Source organism: Phyllostomus hastatus, unplaced genomic scaffold (genome assembly GCF_019186645.2).
Source record: "Phyllostomus hastatus isolate PE091 unplaced genomic scaffold, TTU_PhHast_1.1 phas_scaffold_200, whole genome shotgun sequence".
In the NCBI taxonomy this organism is placed as follows: domain Eukaryota; kingdom Metazoa; phylum Chordata; class Mammalia; order Chiroptera; family Phyllostomidae; genus Phyllostomus; species Phyllostomus hastatus.
In genome coordinates this window covers 13,326,307-13,343,222 of record NW_025334016.1, presented here as the reverse complement: position 1 = coordinate 13,343,222, position 16,916 = coordinate 13,326,307, and the positions used below count along the sequence as shown (strand labels likewise).

General features: G+C 39.7%; 1 protein-coding gene across 1 annotated transcript in view; it reads left to right on the top strand.

Annotated features, from left to right (window-relative positions):
* Window positions 1-1,214: 1,214 nt before the first annotated feature.
* DGKK (diacylglycerol kinase kappa) overlaps window positions 1,215-16,916 on the top strand; it is a 134,241-nt gene continuing 118,539 nt past the window's right edge. The window contains exon 1 of the mRNA XM_045860445.1: window positions 1,215-1,778. Coding sequence (XP_045716401.1) covers window positions 1,215-1,778 — 564 coding nt within the window. The remainder of the gene's footprint in view (window positions 1,779-16,916) is intronic.

Genomic DNA, 16,916 nt, shown 5'->3' with positions numbered 1-16,916 from the left:
CTTAGGAATCAGAAGGTGAAAAAGGTGTGCGTGTTGGCAGTGAATTTCCCCCTGCCCAAAATACACACACACACACACACACACACACACACACACACACACATTAACAAGTTCAGTAAAAAGTACTGCTGATGCTTCGGAAGTCCGGCTGAAAGAAAAAGGCAAGCTCCCTTGGTAAAGGCGGGCCCAACAGATGCTCCTGTCACTGCGGAGACCAGGGCAGCTGGAGCTCACAGCCCAGCCGCCGCTTCCGGAACAATCTTGCCTTGCTCTGCAGGCTGAGTAAAGCCAGGGCTCCAGCCCTCCCTCATCACACACATTTCCCGAAGCACCCCACACCCTGTACCCAACGGCAAACCACTCAGATTTGGCAAAGCTCAAAAACACAAAATATGAAGGGGCTGGTGGGGGGCGGGGGGGGGGGCAAATTTTACTTCAGTCCAAGGGATTGAACACACATACATACGCGCGCGCGCACACACACACACACACACACACACACACACACACACGAACCCTGTCCTGGTTAATTTCTTTTCCCAGGTTAGAAAAAAGGATTACTTGCCCGAAGAGGTTTGGAGGTGGGGAGCAAGAGGTTGTCCCGAGGCTAGGTTCACCTGCTGCTGAGGTAAGAGAGCAGACACAGGAAGGAAGCTGTTCTGAGCAGCAGCTCATAGCTGAGTGGTTGGGGTATTGCAAAGACCCTCAAGTTCGCCTCTGTTTTTTTTTCTTTCTTTTCTTTCTTTCTTTCTTTCTTTCTTTCTTTCTTTCTTTCTTTCTTTCTTTCTTTCTTTCTTTTTTTTTTTTTGCATTCGAGTCACTAAAGGGTTAAGTGTGGCTGGGCTCCAACCCGCCTCCCTCCCACCACTCTACTCCCCCTCCCCTTATTGTCTCCATCCTCCCCCTCCAGTTCGTCGCTAGGAGGTCATCAAGTGCTCTGTCCAGTCGGCATTCGCAAGCCCCTCTGATTCCCGCCCATCTGGACGGTGGCTGCTTACGAAGAGGTGTGCGCTCATCGAGGGGCGTGTTCCAGCACTGGGAAACATTGAGAGCCGGGGTTAGACCTCAGAGCAGAGACAGCCATGGAGTGGGGCGGGGGAAAGTTTGGCACTCTGCAAGGGGTTGTCGAACTGGAGGGGGCGGGGCGCCCAAGGGTACTTTAGCCCTCCAAGCTCAGGGGCGCTAGCTACCCTGACCTGAGGCGGGGTGCAGTCATGGACTACGGGGCAGCTGCGGCCCTGGGAACTGCCCCGCCTCAGGATGGAGAGCAGCCCTCGGAGTCTTCAGAGCCGCAGCCACCCTGGCCACCACCGCAACTGCTACCACCGGCTTTTTCAGTGCTCCGTGCGCCTTCGCCCGAGCCGGCACAACAGTTCTGTCTAGAGCCTGCTCCAGAACCCTGTCCGGAGACGACCCCAGTACCAGCCACAGAACCAAATACAGAACCAGCCCCCGAGCCGCCCCCAGAACCAGCCACAGAACTAGACACACAGCCGATCTCAGAACCAGCCCCAGAACCGGTCCCCGAGTCAGCTCCAGAACCAGCCCCAGAACCGGCTTCACAGCAGACCCCAGTACCAGCGATAGAACCGGCCCCAGATCCGGCCACAGAACCAGCCCCAGAACCAGCCCCAGAGTCCTATCCTGAGCTGGCTACAGAATCCTGTCCGAAGCCGAGTCCAGTACTTCATCTATTGCAGTGCCCGGTGATCACTCCAGAAACGTGTCTGAAGACCTCAGCATCGCTGCAAATGTCAGTGCCCTTGTCCAGTATAAAGGTAAGAAGCAGACTTGTTGGGGCAAGCGAGGCAGATGACTATCAAGCTCGGGACTCTGGATACCCTTAGCATCCCATTTCACTCCATCGACTGGCAAAGATGCTCAGAAAGATGCGGGGATTGGGGGAGTGGGAAGCGGTTGGGAGCTGGGAAGCAACATGTGGAAGCGAAAGTGAGCTGTTTGGGGCTAAAAATGAGGTGACAGCATGGGGTGGTAATCAGAGCAGTTTATTTTCACCCCAAAGGGAGGAGTGGTAGTGTGGTGAGCGCCTATGTCTTGGAAAAGACACGAAAAATTCTCCCAGGGAGAGCAAGAGACCTACAGAAGTGTTTGGGTGGTCCGGGATGCACAGGGATGGGATTTAAGTGGGGGCGGTGGGATACAGCTCTTATCCGCGGTCACTGCCGCAGAGGCCCAAACTGCGGAGCCACTGCCGTCTGCTTGGCCCCGTCCCTGAGGGTCCTCTGCTGGCGTGTAACTGGCGGCCCCAAGGAGGTGCCCAACGTCTCTGGCTGCTGCCTGGTGCTGGTACGCGGGGTAAGGATGAGAGGATGGCGGTGTCCACGCACAATGCAGGAGAAGAGTAGGGTTCATCGGGGAGGAAGGGGAGAGCATGCGTATGTCGAAGCAATCATTTCATCTGTCTGCAGGATTTCCCAGCAGGTAGGTGCAAACACACTGATATAGCGATGGGTCCCTTCACAAGTGAGGCGACTGGCATCCCATACCAGGACCAGTTGAAATGGTGCTGGAGTCCTGGTTTAGAGGCATGAGAATAGGAGTTGCCATTTGAGAGCGTGTGAATGGGAATCCTCATCTCTTCCAGTCGTCAGAGATGGCTTCATAAACGTTGTACTTAGCCGAGAGGAGTGGAGCGTCTTTGGTCACCGGCCAAGGGGGAAGGTGGGAGGAAGAAGGTTTTCAGTGTTTGCCTTGGACCCCAGAAACCAGTGTCTGCTCTTCAGCAGGGATTTGCCTGTCTTTCTTGCTTTCGCTGTGCTTCCCCTACTCTTCCTTTCCTTTAAACTTCGCTCCACCAGACTGTGAAAATCATGACAATGCATACATACACCTTCATTTAGCTTCCCCTGCAGGAAAAACAAAACACAGAAACAGAAAAATAAAACAACACGCCAACAATGCCCATTCTTCCTGCTGCCTAGCAGGGCACAGGGACGCAGCTCTGGAATCCTTATATTGTAGACCACACACTTGTAGAATGTGGGGAGAGAGGGCACAGGTTAGCATTGCAAAATAGAAATGGAAGCAGCTCTGGTTGCTTTCTGAGTTATGAGCAGAGAGGCTTAAGTTTGCACAATAATTGCAATAATAAATGACTGAAAAAGAAAACCTAATGCAAAAAGTTTCACAGGGAAAAAATACAGAGGTTTAAAAATTTAAAAAAAAAACAGGATTGTAGGAGACTAAGACCATTTTTTTTAAAATCCAGCAGCCCTGCTCTCACCGGGAGGAGAATCTTTCCCCTTCTTGCAGTGGCCCTTCCTTGCTGTGATCTCCAAAAGGGAATCTCCCTTTGGTGGGGCAGCTAGACTTGAGGGGTCACCCTAACCAGGTTCTTACTCTTGTCTTTTTGAAAGACTTTTCATGGAACTGGTAAAAGGGAAACCTGTAGGGGCCACCTGACCTGTGGCCTTCTTAAGTGAGATTTTGGGAATGTTGCTGAGAAACTGACACCTGGGGGCTTAATTAATAGGCTGACCATGGAATGTGCAGCCTCTTTGACCTCCAGATGACTGCCTGGAGACCAAAACTCCACAGATGAGCCCTGTGACAGTGGGAAAGCATCTCCAAACAGCTTAACTGGAAAATGTCTGTTGCCAGACAGATAAGGAGGCTCAAGGTAAAGGGAATCTGGTTAGCTTCCTTTACATAGTATCCACTAAGATGAGTGACCAGCAGGCACTTGAAAGCCCTGGCAGGAGACCAGGACTTGCCAGAGTTTGACTTTGCCCTTGGTATAACTGGTCATTTGCTCAGTCACTTATCTTGCAAAATGAGGTTAAGAACTTTGACCATCCACTAAGGGGGTCATGTCGATGAACCCATCCTGGTTCTAGAGGATTTTGAAAGATGCAGATTACTCTAGGTGTTATGCAATTGCTCAGTAGTGTAGATGGGAACATGTGATCTTCAGTTATAGGAAGATTATCTGCTGCATCCTCCTCAAGCCAACTGCACCCACAGCCAGCTGACTTGCATCTTAACATTCGAGGCAAACAGATTGCCATCTTAACTGGGGTGTTATTGTTCTCAGACACTGCCTCCTTGAGGCAAACTTGGGGGGAAATACACACACACTCAGATCAAAACAAAATGCAATTCTTATTGTACAATAAAATCCTACATGGCAAGGCACAATCAGCGCCAATAAATGAAACCAGCCTGATAATTCAAAGGACAAAATGAACAAAACCAAGTGTTTTAACAAAACCAAGTGCAGGTTTCTCCCAAATAATTTTGCTGACTGGCATCACAGTAAAACAACAACAACAAAAACAAAAAAAATAACAACAACAAAAAAACTAACCTCTTCCACAGTGTACTCTACTCTCTTTTGGGGTTTGAGAACTTGCTAGTTGCAAATCTATGCCAAGAGTGAGAGCAGAGACTCAAAAAAGGGGTTCATGTTTTCTCTCTGAATAGCTACCAGGATAACAGTCTGTGAATTAAACCTATTTCCTTCCTTTCTAAAATGTTTTGATTTCCAGGAAATGAGCCGTTGTCTCCCACCTGGTGACAGCGAGTGTAAGTAAGGATGTGTGAATTGGTTCTTTAACAATGTTATAATTCTCTGGGGGGAAGTGAGGCTTACATAAAGTGGACCATATTTGTTTCTCTCCCCTCAGCTATAGTTGGAGAAAGTTTATATTTTTATTCATTGGATTTTGATCAGCTATGAAATTATAATCACACCATACAGGTGATGGATGAAAATCTGAGAAGAAATACATTTTTGTGGCATATATTTCTGGGGTGGGAAGGGCATTTGTATAATTCCCCTAATGACTACACAGCAATTACCAGTATGCCCAAAACCATAACAAAACTGTTTCCTGGTGTTTTACACACTTCTTCCAAAGTAGCAGGCATTTGTTTATATTATATCTGGTAATTTTTACCTGAATACATTATCTTACCTATTTCTGAGCTCCTCAAAGGTAGATGCTGTGTCTCCCTCCCATTGCCTAGTAAAATTTAGCCTTCCCTACTTTTGCTCAATAAGCACTTGCTGAAGCTTGAAAACTATCAATTCCATTTCCAGCAATGACAGAAAGATGGCTGTTGTGAATGAATAAAAATGCATTCTCAATTATTTCAGAGTAAGAAGTAAATGCTTATTTAAATAACCTGGAATATATAGACCTCAAGGAAATGCAATTGTTCTATTTTCAGAATGGATGTTAGAACCATAATTAAGAAGAAAATTACTAACAACTTCAAAAAATATCTTGGAAAGTGACCTTATCCTCTGGAGTCCTGGCAGCAGCAAACTAAAGCTGATGTTGTTGGTTCCAGGGGTAATAATTTTTTTCCTAAGTAAGTAGAATACTTGAAGTGACTATAAACAGCTTTGGGGTTGTAGATTTGAATGTTCACCCTGTTGAAGGTCAGGATGAAATTGCTTTCATTCCTCTTAGGTTCTTTTCCCCCTCCTTGCCAGGTTTTTGTCATACCATGTGATCAATTTGTTATATTCTGAGAGCTCCTGAACATTTGCTGCAGGATGTTCTAGAAAAGATAAATGAGATATTTATTTGGTCAGTGGTCTTTCTTTTCTGGGAATACAATTCTTGTTGTTTATGACTAGAGCTTCTGCAGATCTAAAGAGCTCCAAAGGAAAGTCTGAGTCATTACACCAAGTGCTTCCAAGGAAAGGGGAAAAATCCATACATCCCAGGAAATCATTCAGGGCATTATAATAAGGATTGTGTAATTTCTTCTTCTAGTATGGTAATTTACAGTTTGTAGAATGCTTTCTTCTGCATTATTAACTCCTTCATTCCCCTGAAGAAGGCAGCAGGGTGGGAGAGTGCAAAAATAAAATGTGACACCTAAATAAGATATAGTAATCTGTCAATTGTGGATTTTTAAAAATATTCAACATATAGCTTTTGTAACACATAGGGTCTTCATTCGTCTAAGAACAGTCTTTAAGTTGACATTCTATCAGTGTTGATTTTTCCAAAAGCAGTGACTGTTGTTCCCTGTCTGATGGTCCCAGAGGGGACCATCATACAACAGGAGCCTGAGAAGGAAGAAGAGGCACAAGACCCTGAACATATTAGTCCCAAAGAAGACCTTTTTTTTTAAAGAAAATAAATAGAAATTCTGCTAGGGATAGGGTATCCAACCTTTCCAAAGCTCACTTACTATAACTTCCTCAGTGGAAAAAAAAGTAATTTTAAGTATTAAAAAAAGAAAGCATCTATTCTTAAAGGAAGATGCTCCCACCTTCAGCAAAGCAAATAAACCTTATTCTCAAAATAGAAAAATAAAATTTTAAATTAAAAAATAAGAGAAAGGAACAATGAGCCTAGATAATGGAACTTATTCCTCCTCTGAATTATTTTAAGAAAATAAAAGGAAGAATTTCTAAAGGGACAAGCTCCTCACCCTCACCAAAACCCATGAAACTTACATCCCTCAGAAAAAAAATTAAAAATGAAAAGAAAGAGAAATCATCTCAAAATAAATAGTATTTCTAACCTTAAAAAATAATGAAATTTATAAAGTTTATTTGCACCTCAAAGCCCATGCACAATTCCTTATGAGAATTATGGAGACAAAAATAAACCTTCCAAAGAAGGGTTACACCAATCTCACCAAAGTTCCCTAATGTTATTTCATACAATTATGTGAAATTTCCAGAATAGGCAAATCCTTAGAAATAGAATATAGATTAGTGGTTGCCAGGGGGTTGAAGGAGGTGGGAGTGAGAAGTGTAGGTGATAGCTAAAGGGCACAAGGCATCATTTGGGGGTGATAAAATGTTATGAAATTAGACAGTGGTGATAGTTGCACAACCTTGTGAATATACTAAAAACCACTAATGTGTACACTTTAAAATGGTCAATTTTATGGTATGTGAGTTATATCTCAATTTAAAAAAATAAGTAAAAGAAAGATAATTCCTCTTCCTTCAAGATAATGAACCTACTACCTCCCCTCAAGTAAGTGAAATTAATCAATAAGGGGAATTTTTTTTTTAAGGAAGGGATATCTTCTTAAGTTCAGGGCCTTCAGCATCATGGAAGGAAAGAACCTTTATTCACACACAGACCCTCCCCCCTTTTTTTCCTTTGACAACGCAGGGAATAAGAAAGCTTTTTAAGGGTATCTTAAAAGATATATCCTTTTTTCAAGATACCCTAAGGGTATCTTGAAATCTTTCAAAATTATCAAAGCCAATGAAACTTAATAATCCTTCTACCCCAGACACATACAAATGTTTAACTTAACAAAAAGAAAAAACATAAAAGGACCAGTTACCTGATCTTAACCAATCCCCTGAATTTTTAATTGACACAAAAAGGGGGAAAATAGGAATAAATCAGTCCACAAGGGGAGATACTCCATCTTCACCAGAGCACATTAACTGTATTCTTAAAATACAATTTTCTTAGGATTTAAAGGAAAATTAATAATGAAAAGACATGCGTGTAGGTGGAGGGGATAATATCAATAAAATTAAAAAATTCTCTTAAGGAGGAGAAATGTTCCAGGCTCACAAAGACCCACAAACTTTTTTTCAAAATACCACAAAAAATGCAATTTTTAAATAATAAAAATGAAAGAAAATCCTTCCAATGAGAGCTACCCCAAATTAATCCAAACCCAAAAGCTTTATTCTTAATAGAGGACATTTAAAAGTTGGAAAGATAAATAGAAAAAGTAAGAGAGAAACAGAAACAAAACCAAGGAAGTCTTAAGGAAAGATGTCCCCAGCCTCAGCAAAGCTCCCCCTCCCCCTTTTTTTTATCAAAACAAGTGCATTTGGAATTTTGGAGTGGGGGGAAAGAAAATGAATAGGCTATTTTAGAAAAGAAACCTCTTCTTAGGGAACAAGATTTCCCCCAAACTCACCAAAGTCCCTGAACATTTTTTTCCAAACAAAAAAAAGAAAGGAGGTAGAGAGGAAGGAGAAGGAAAGGGAGGGATAGAGAGAGATGGAGGGAGCAAAAAGGAGGAAGAAAAAAGTGACATAAGGGATAATTTGTAAAAGACTAAAAGGGAGAAATTCTCCTCAAGGAAGGTGCACCAATGCATGCCCTATGGGAGATAATGCATATTATTCCTGATAATCAACTCCCACTTCTGCCCCCCCAAAAGAAGAAAAAAATTTAAAATCCCCTTCTAAAGCTTCTACAAGGGAAGATGCATCCAATCTCACTCAAACCCAGGAACCTTATTTATCCTTCAGCCTTCAAGTCTTTCCTTCTTTTCTTTTTTTTCTTTTCTTTCCTTTTCTTTTCTTTCCTTTTCTTTTTTTCTTTCCTTTTTCTTTTTCTTTCTTTCTTTATCTCTCTCTTTTTTTAATGAAAGAAAAGAAAAATTATTTTGAGGAGAGATGCTCCTAATCTCATTTATTCCAAATACATTAATCATTTTTTAAAAAGAAAAGACAAGAAAACCTCCTGAGGACAGCTCCCCAACTTCATTAGAACCAGTATCACCTATAGCTCTTCTCACAAAACTTAGTTTTTAAAAAATGAAAATTCTACAAAACTAAAGAGGTGCTTCCTCCAACCCACTAAAAGCAAAGAACCTTTTTCTACAAAGATTTTTAAAAATAAAAGTTGTCCTGTCATAAGAAGAAATACCTTCAACTTCACTAAAATCAATAGACCTTACTCTTCTCCACACCCAAAAGGGAAAAAAAATAAATTTTAAGAGGAAAAGAAGAGATATCCTAATAGAAGAAGGCGAGTTGGCCATAATCTCACCAACACCATTGAATTCTATTTCCCTAAAGGGATTTTTTTAAGGAAAGAGGAAAAAGAGAGAAAATCTTATCTTTTAAGAAAAAGTGCACTCCACTCATGCTGCTCTAAAGACTAGAAAGCATTATGCAAAGAAAAGGTAATACTATTTTAGAATGGTGTGAGTGAACCTTAAATTCAGCACTTCAGGCTGAAGGGTAATAAAACTCTAATCCCAGATTGGCTTCCCTCTGTCCCCCAGACCATTTTTGGTTTTATTCTCCATCAGTCAGTCAGTCAGTCTGTGCACTCAGAAAAGGCAGATCCTGTTCATGGAAAACAAAATTATGATGGCTAATCATCTAGGGGAAAATCATACCCCTTTCTTTAAATGAAAAATGATTTGGGGTTAGCTGCATCATTGTTTCTTTCTAATACTATAGAAAATCAAGCATTAAGGATAAACTCTAAAGCAATAACACACTTACCATTCACTTCCAAATTAGACATACACCCCTTCCTAGGGGAGAAGGATCCATACTTAGCCAGTTCAATAGTGGGGTTCTTATAGTGGTTGTCTAATCATGTGCTCACTTAAATATCTGTTCTGTGGTGTGATTTAAGTCAGATGTATAAGCAGAGAATATGACTAAATGTTTTTCAATTTTAATTGGATACCTACTCCATGTCTTATGGGTTTAGCAATGAGGATTCCACACTAGACAAAAATTACATAGATGAGACTTCTTTTAAGGAACCCATTACCAAAACAGATATCCAGGAAGTGATTATTTGTTTACCACATGCTTTACTAGATTCTTTCAGCATACCTCATCTTAAACAAAAATTTAATGTAACAAAATAAAGGAATACATGCTGACTTCAGAGAATGTGGAAAACTCAAACTTTTATAAAGTAACTAAAATTATACAGTACCCCACCACTCAAGAGATAATTGCTGTTAACATTTTGATATATTTTTCCACTTATACTTATTTTCTCTGAACATATGCCTAGGTATACTCATGGCCTACAATAGAAAAATTTTAAGGAATGTGTAAGTGTATCTCAGGATTCCTCCTGTCTCAGTTAACTCCCCAACTTAATTATTAGGTCATGTGCATTGCTTCTACATTGCTTTGAAGAAAGACTTGTTAATTTTAGCTTTAAGCTTATTTAATCAGGTGTCTGTATAATTTAATTGATAAACCTACTTGAAACATAACTGTTCAGGGATGTATTTGCAATATAAATCAATGAGAGTATACATTTTATACAGACACAATGGTTGCTTCCACACAAACAAAATGCCCCATGGCAATTTGAGCTAATGTTTACTCACTGCTTTTGTTTTTTTGACATCCAGACTTCATTTGTCCAGCTAACTTTTGTGATTTGGGTTTGGAGAAGGAGACCTGGAACAAAATCTACCATTTTCCCACTGTTAAATTCCCAAAAGGAAAATCTAAGTTTCTGAGACTTTATTTGGATCCTTTTTATTTATTGAATGAATTTGACATGTAACACTTTGTAAGATTAAGGTGTAATACAATTGCTGATGTAGTGATATTTATTATACTACATAATTATGATACAATATTGTTGTCTATATTCACAATACATTAGATCTCTATGCCTTATTTACTACTTATTACAAATTTGTACCCTTAAACAGCATCACTCTTATCCCCTCCCTAAACCTTAGTAACCACTATTTTTTACAGTTTTACCTCTTTTAGATTTCACATATACATGGTATCATACAGTACTTGTCTTTCTCTGTCTGACTTAACCATATGCAAAAATGTATTGATGGCTTTATCTCTTTAGCACAAAGTTACCCTGAATCATGCTCATCTGAGCACCTCCTACCTAGAAAAGAAATATGTATATGTGAGGACATTGCCACCAGTTGTAAGGAGATAAAATACTCAATTCATCCAATTTTCATTAACCAAATGTGGTAGAAAATTGAGAGAGTTAATAAACTGTATACAATCCAACCACAGTTGAATCAGTAATTTAAAAAGCAAGTGTAATGCAGTATTGCACAGATCCATATTTTCAGCTTTGTCTTTAGCACTTAGAGATTTTTATCTTCTAAAGCATTGCAGGGATTTGCTGTTTAAATCTTTTACTTTAAAGAACCCATAAAAGACAAAATAGAATCACACACATGGAAACATGGAACAGACTGACAGTGACCAGAGGGGAGTGGTGAGAGGGATAATGGTGGAAAGAAGGGGAAGGGACTAGTTAAAGAGCATGTATGATTGACCCATGGACATTGGGACAGTGGGAATTGACTGTGGGAGTGGGGGGTGGGATGTGTGGAGGAGAACAAAAGAGGAAAAATTGGGACAACTGTAATAGAATAACAATTTTAAAATCTTTAAAAAGAGAGAAATTGGCTCCTCAGGACAGGGATTCCCACCCTCTTCTTTCCCTGATAGCACAGGGCTACGCATGTGATACTGTGAAATTCTGAAAGATAGGTGTGATGCTCACACCCAGACCTTTACAGAGTTCTGAAACAAGAGGCAATGGGCATGGGGACAGAGCCTAGCTCCTGCCTCCAGGAATAAGAGGAGAATGGAAGCACTGCTTGTGGGCTCAACTGAGAACATTCAGAAATCTGGATGTTCATTCATTTGCCTATTGTCTCTACCTGTTCTCTTCTGGAATTTTGCAGGTTGAGGCAGGCAATGAAATGTACTTGCTTTCATTTAAAGTGAAATTGTTATTCTACTTAGCTATGAGGAGAGGTGCTTAAAACTAGGAAAATTTTCATTAATCCCAGGCTCTGTCAATTGAATCCTCACTCTGCTGAAGCTAGCTCCAGCATCATAGCACCATCCCCTAAACCCCAACTCTAAAAGATCCTCTTAGTTCCATTTTAGAATTACCTTGATTGTTAATTTTCCCTTAATTGTCATTTGCATTTATTATGTGCCTTTAACATTATATAATGGTTTGTTTATGTCAATGTACATGTACCTGGCAATATAAAAGGAACATTATGATGTCACTTCATGAAAACAGCTAAGCATAAACAGCAAAAAGGAAAATACATGAGGCTACAAAATAAAATTACTGAGTTCAGAAAATTAACTAGTTAGTGCCCTTGTCACTAACCTCAATTAATATTTACTGTGCAATTTCCTTCCTGCCATGTTTGAGTAAACAAACAAACAAACAAACAAAAAAATACGTTTCTCTTACCCAGAATTTAGATATTGCTGTCCCTTTCTCACTTCCTCACCTTACTCTGCTTGACTGTGAAGACTAATTAAAATGATAATTTCATCATTTTCATGGTTTCCTTTGCCTTAATTTTCTCATCTTTTTTATGTATGCCTGAAATCACTTTATTTATTTATTTATTTATTTATTATTGTTAATTTACTCATCTTTTAAAAAATATTTTATTTATTTTTAGACAGAAGGGAAGGGAGGGAGAGAGAGAGGGAAAGAAACATCAATGTGTGGTTGCCTCTCACAAGCCCCCTACTGGGGATTTGGCCCACAACCCAGATATTTGTCCTGACTGGGAATCAAACTGACCTTTTGGTTCGCAGGCTGGCACTCAATCCACTGAGCCACACCAGCCAGGGCTAATCTACTCATCTCTTTTACAACATCTTCAGGACATTTTTTTTTCTGCTTCACTTTGGTTTTACATAAAATCAAAGCACCTATTTAGTGGCTCTCTTCATGGTTTTCCTAGTATATTGCTTTTCACTAGTGAATCCTCTTTCTAGAAATTCCTGGAAAAGCCTTACTTTGCTTTCCCATCATCCTTCATCAGCACTAAACTTTTTGAAGAGTTCCTTTGCCTCTTCATCTAATGGTGGAAAACAAATTTATAGGCAGCTTGAAAGCTTGCTTTTATTTGGGGGGTGGAGTGTTTGTATTCAGTATTGTATGGTATCACTGTAAAGTACACATAAGCGTATCTGCTAATTAGCCCATTAAGTGTTCAATAATTAAGTAATTGGTGTTTTAAATGTTTTACGATATGATACATGTCTGGAGGATTGTTACATGAGTACTTTAGAATTTTTTTTGTGATGTTTCAGGAAACTGGTTGGGGTTTTTAATACAAGATAGGAATTTATTATTAATTTTCCAGTTTAGAATAATGGAATAGTTTCTCACTATTCAAAATTCACTATCTAACAAGTTTCCAGGGATGGATGAGATACAGCTATGGTGAACTGACTGATAGCAAATTCACTTTGATATAAGAAACTTACTGGGGAAAGCAAAGAAGTTGTTTGAGATAAGTGGGAACAATATGTCCTCCTGAAACCTAGAGAAAACAGGAATTAAACTAAGCGGTGACAGTGGAAGATACCAGGTAGAAGCACGTTATGCTTGAATTAGACAGGTGAGGCCAGAGCCTGCAAACAGCAGTGAGACCCTAGTATATAGAGTTAGGAAAAAAGATCGCTTTGATAGATTACAGAGTATAGATTAAAATATTGTGGAAAATAAAGTCAGTGGGGAAAGTCCTATTGAAATTTCAAGGCAACTGACAAAATTATGTATATTGTCTGATGGATGAAGTGCAACTACTTTGGAGGGCTGATAACTAATAAAATTACCTGGCTGAAGTGGACAGATGGCTGATGGGACATATAATTAAAAACTGTCTAACTTTCAGTTTGTATACCAAATTCCAAATTAAATCACTAAAGCTAAAAATGGAAAAATAATTACATTATCTAGTATCCTTTTTCTACTCTTTTGGACTTTCTTTGACCCACATTCCACTTTTGTAAGAGTCTGTTCTGCTTTCTCTATGATATTTTTTCTATTTCATACCACAGGGTTTTCTACAGAAAAACAAACAAACAAACCACAATGGGAATCCAGTAAAACCTTTTCTCTTTAGTATTGCAAACCCATATAATGTCCTGAAAAGGGCTTTTGGGGATCAACTAGTCCAGTGTTTTTAAAACCTTTTTAACTGTAGAATCTTTTTAATCTTTTGCTCAGGGAAATCTTAAATTAAAGCCCAATATTTAACATAAATACAAGATGTTTTAGAAGCTAAAATGAGTTTCTAACTAATGTGCCTTCCCAATTGTTTAAGTTACAGGAAAGTGAGTTTGCACTCCCTGTAAACTGGCTTTATTACTTACTGGTTTCTTAGCATGGATGCTAGTGATGTAGAAACACATTAAATAGTAAAAAGAAGAAAGGCTCAGTTTAAAATTTGGTCTAAGATATTCCAGAAAGTAGATCATAGTCTCCAGGAAACATGTCCATTCTTGAGAGTTCCTTCCTCACCCCACCCTAGGAATGTGTTACAACTATCTAATACAGTGGGTTGTTAAAACATATACTGTCCTTGCTTGTAGGAACATTTTTATTATTTGGAATTGTGTTCCCAACCAAGGACACCACACTAAGTAAATTGTAGATATAACTAAAAATATATAGTAAAGCTAATATATAACTGTAAGTCTGTATAATAATTTAAAACAGTAAAATTGTTTCATGTCTTATAAAATGGGCATAAATGTACCATACACATTGATTTTGTAAGATGTCCCAGAGTACCATAAAGCATACATGCAGCACATAAAATAATAAATTCTACGTAAATTAAATCTATTGTTATTAGTTATTTAGAAATTGTACTCTACCTGCATCCAGAAAGTATATGAAGTATCCTACAAAATTAAATGCATATAAAATAGGACAACTAAGCATTAATAAGAACAGGGTAAAACCAATTCAAAACAATGGCGAATGAGACTTTAAACTAATATACACTAGTTATAATAAACCTTAATTACACATATAATTAGTAGTACTTTTGTTTGCTGCTGTTGGTGGTTGAAGAACTTTGGGGAATGATTCAAATGGCTCATGCCTCTTAAGATGGTATCTAAGGAAGTTTGAGCATCATTTTTATGCAATACACCTTTTTGTATCAAGCTGCAGCAACCAAAGAATAAGGAACTAAAGGTTGCCAGGATTGTGGCATAGATGCTAATTAGCTATCCTAGAAGTCTGCAAGCTTGTGTTATTTTGGTGTGCTTGTATTTTTCTAATATTTTAGGTATGTCTGTGAGACATATAAATATATAACTTTCTCAATTAAAATATTATTGCAAATAAATTTTATTACTCAAATAAATCCTAATGATATTTTTAAGTATATTTAAGGATTATGTAATTACAGTTTTCCCAATTTTCCCCCCTTTATCCTCTGTCCCCCTGGCACCCCCAACCCTCCAGCATCCCTACCCCTTAGTTCATGTCCATGGGTTGTACATGTAAGTTCTCTGAGTTCTCTGTTTCCTATACCATTTTTTATCTCTCCCCATCTATTTTATGCCCACCAATTATGCTGCTTCTTCCCTGTACCTTTTCCCCTCTACTCCTCCCTTCCCCATCCCCACTAAAATCCCTCCATGTGATGTGCATTTCTCTGATTCTGATCCTGTTCTAGTTGTTTGATTAGTTTTTGTTTTCATTGTTTTTCTTTTCTTTTAGGTTAATTTGTTGATAGTTGTGAGTTTGTTGTCATTTTACTGTTCATAGCTTTGATCTTCTTCCTTTTAGATAAGTCCCTTTAACACTTAATGTTGCGTGGGTCACCGGCCAGCAGTGATCATGGAACGCTGCGGATGGCTCGACGAAAAACACGTGAGAAAAAACATGCACAGAGACAAACTAGTTTCTGTGGAGAAGTAGGGACAAAATGGCCACCCCCTCTAGTGGGGAGCACGCCAATTTACCATCCAAACCTGCTTTTATTGAGCTCGTTTTGCATAATTCAAGTAAAGTACAGTACTCATTAGGGGGAAGTAAGGAACAATAGATAACAAGGAACTCTGCCGGTCTATTTTTAGTCGGGGTCAAAGAGCTGTAAGACTTTGAGGAACAAACTAACTTCCTCCTAGGACCCTTTTCATTCAACTGAGAGTATTCTAAACAAAGAAGGTTTCACAGTAATTTACATATTCTTTCTTAGGCCTGATCACCCGGGGAATCCACCCTTTTCAGCACAGAGCTGCACTACCCTGTCATTGTTTCAGGCTTAGTTGGAGCACGGGAACTAAAGCAACCAAGAGATAAGGGTATTTTCTCCCAGGCGAAGAGAACTCAGGCTATGTCAAAGCCGAGGAGCGAGGGTCCATCACCCCCTTTTGCTGCAGCCCCCAAAGTCCTTCTTTTGGGGGGCCTTCCAAGTGATCATGCCTGTCTTAGGTCGTTCCCCCCTTGGGGAATCTTACCCGTCTTTGGCTAACTGACCAAGCTTTGGGGTTCAGTTATGAATGAAGCAGCAGAAACAGCACTCCTGCCAGGGAGATAAGCTTTTGTCTCCTTGCTGGCTTACGGTTCCAAGGGCGTTCCCTCAGCCTTAGCCTAGGCGAGGGTTTCAGCTTCTGATACCAGTCAGGGCAGTTCGCGACAACTTCATATAATAAGGGCTTGGTATTGAAGAACTCCTTTAACTTGACCTTATCAGGGAAGCACTTTATCTGCCCATCCATTCTAAATGATAGCTTTGCTGGATAGAGTCATCTCAGATGTAGGTCCTCGCCTTTCATGCCTTCAAATACTTCTTTCCAGCTCCTTCTTGCCTACAAGGTTTCTTTTGAGAAATCAGCTGCTAATCTTATGGGCACTCCTTTGTATGTAACTGTCTCCTTTTGTCTTGCTGCTTTTAAGATTCTCTCCTTATCTTTCATCTTGGGTAACTTAATGATGATGTGCCGTGGTATGTTCCTCTTTGGGTCCAACTTATTTGGGACTCTCTGCTTTCTGGACTTCCTGGATGTCTATTTCCTTCACCAGATTGAGGAAGTCTTCCTTCATTATTTGTTCAAATAAGTTTTCAATTTTGTGCTGTCATTCTCCTTCTGGCACTCCTATAATTCGGATATTGGAACATTTCAGGTTGTCCCAGAGGTTCCTAAGTCTCTCTTCATTTTTTTGAATTCTTGTTTCTTCATTCTGTTACAATTGGATATTTATTTCTTCCTTTTGTTCCAAATCATTGCTTGAGTCCTGCTTTCCTTCCTGTCACTGTTCCCCGAATATTTTGCTTTATTTCATTTTGGGTATCTTTCATTTTTTTTTCATTTTTTGACCAAGTTCGATCATTTCTGTGAGCATTTTGATTACCAGGACTTTAAATTCTCCATCAGGTAGGTTGGGTATCTCCTCATCGCT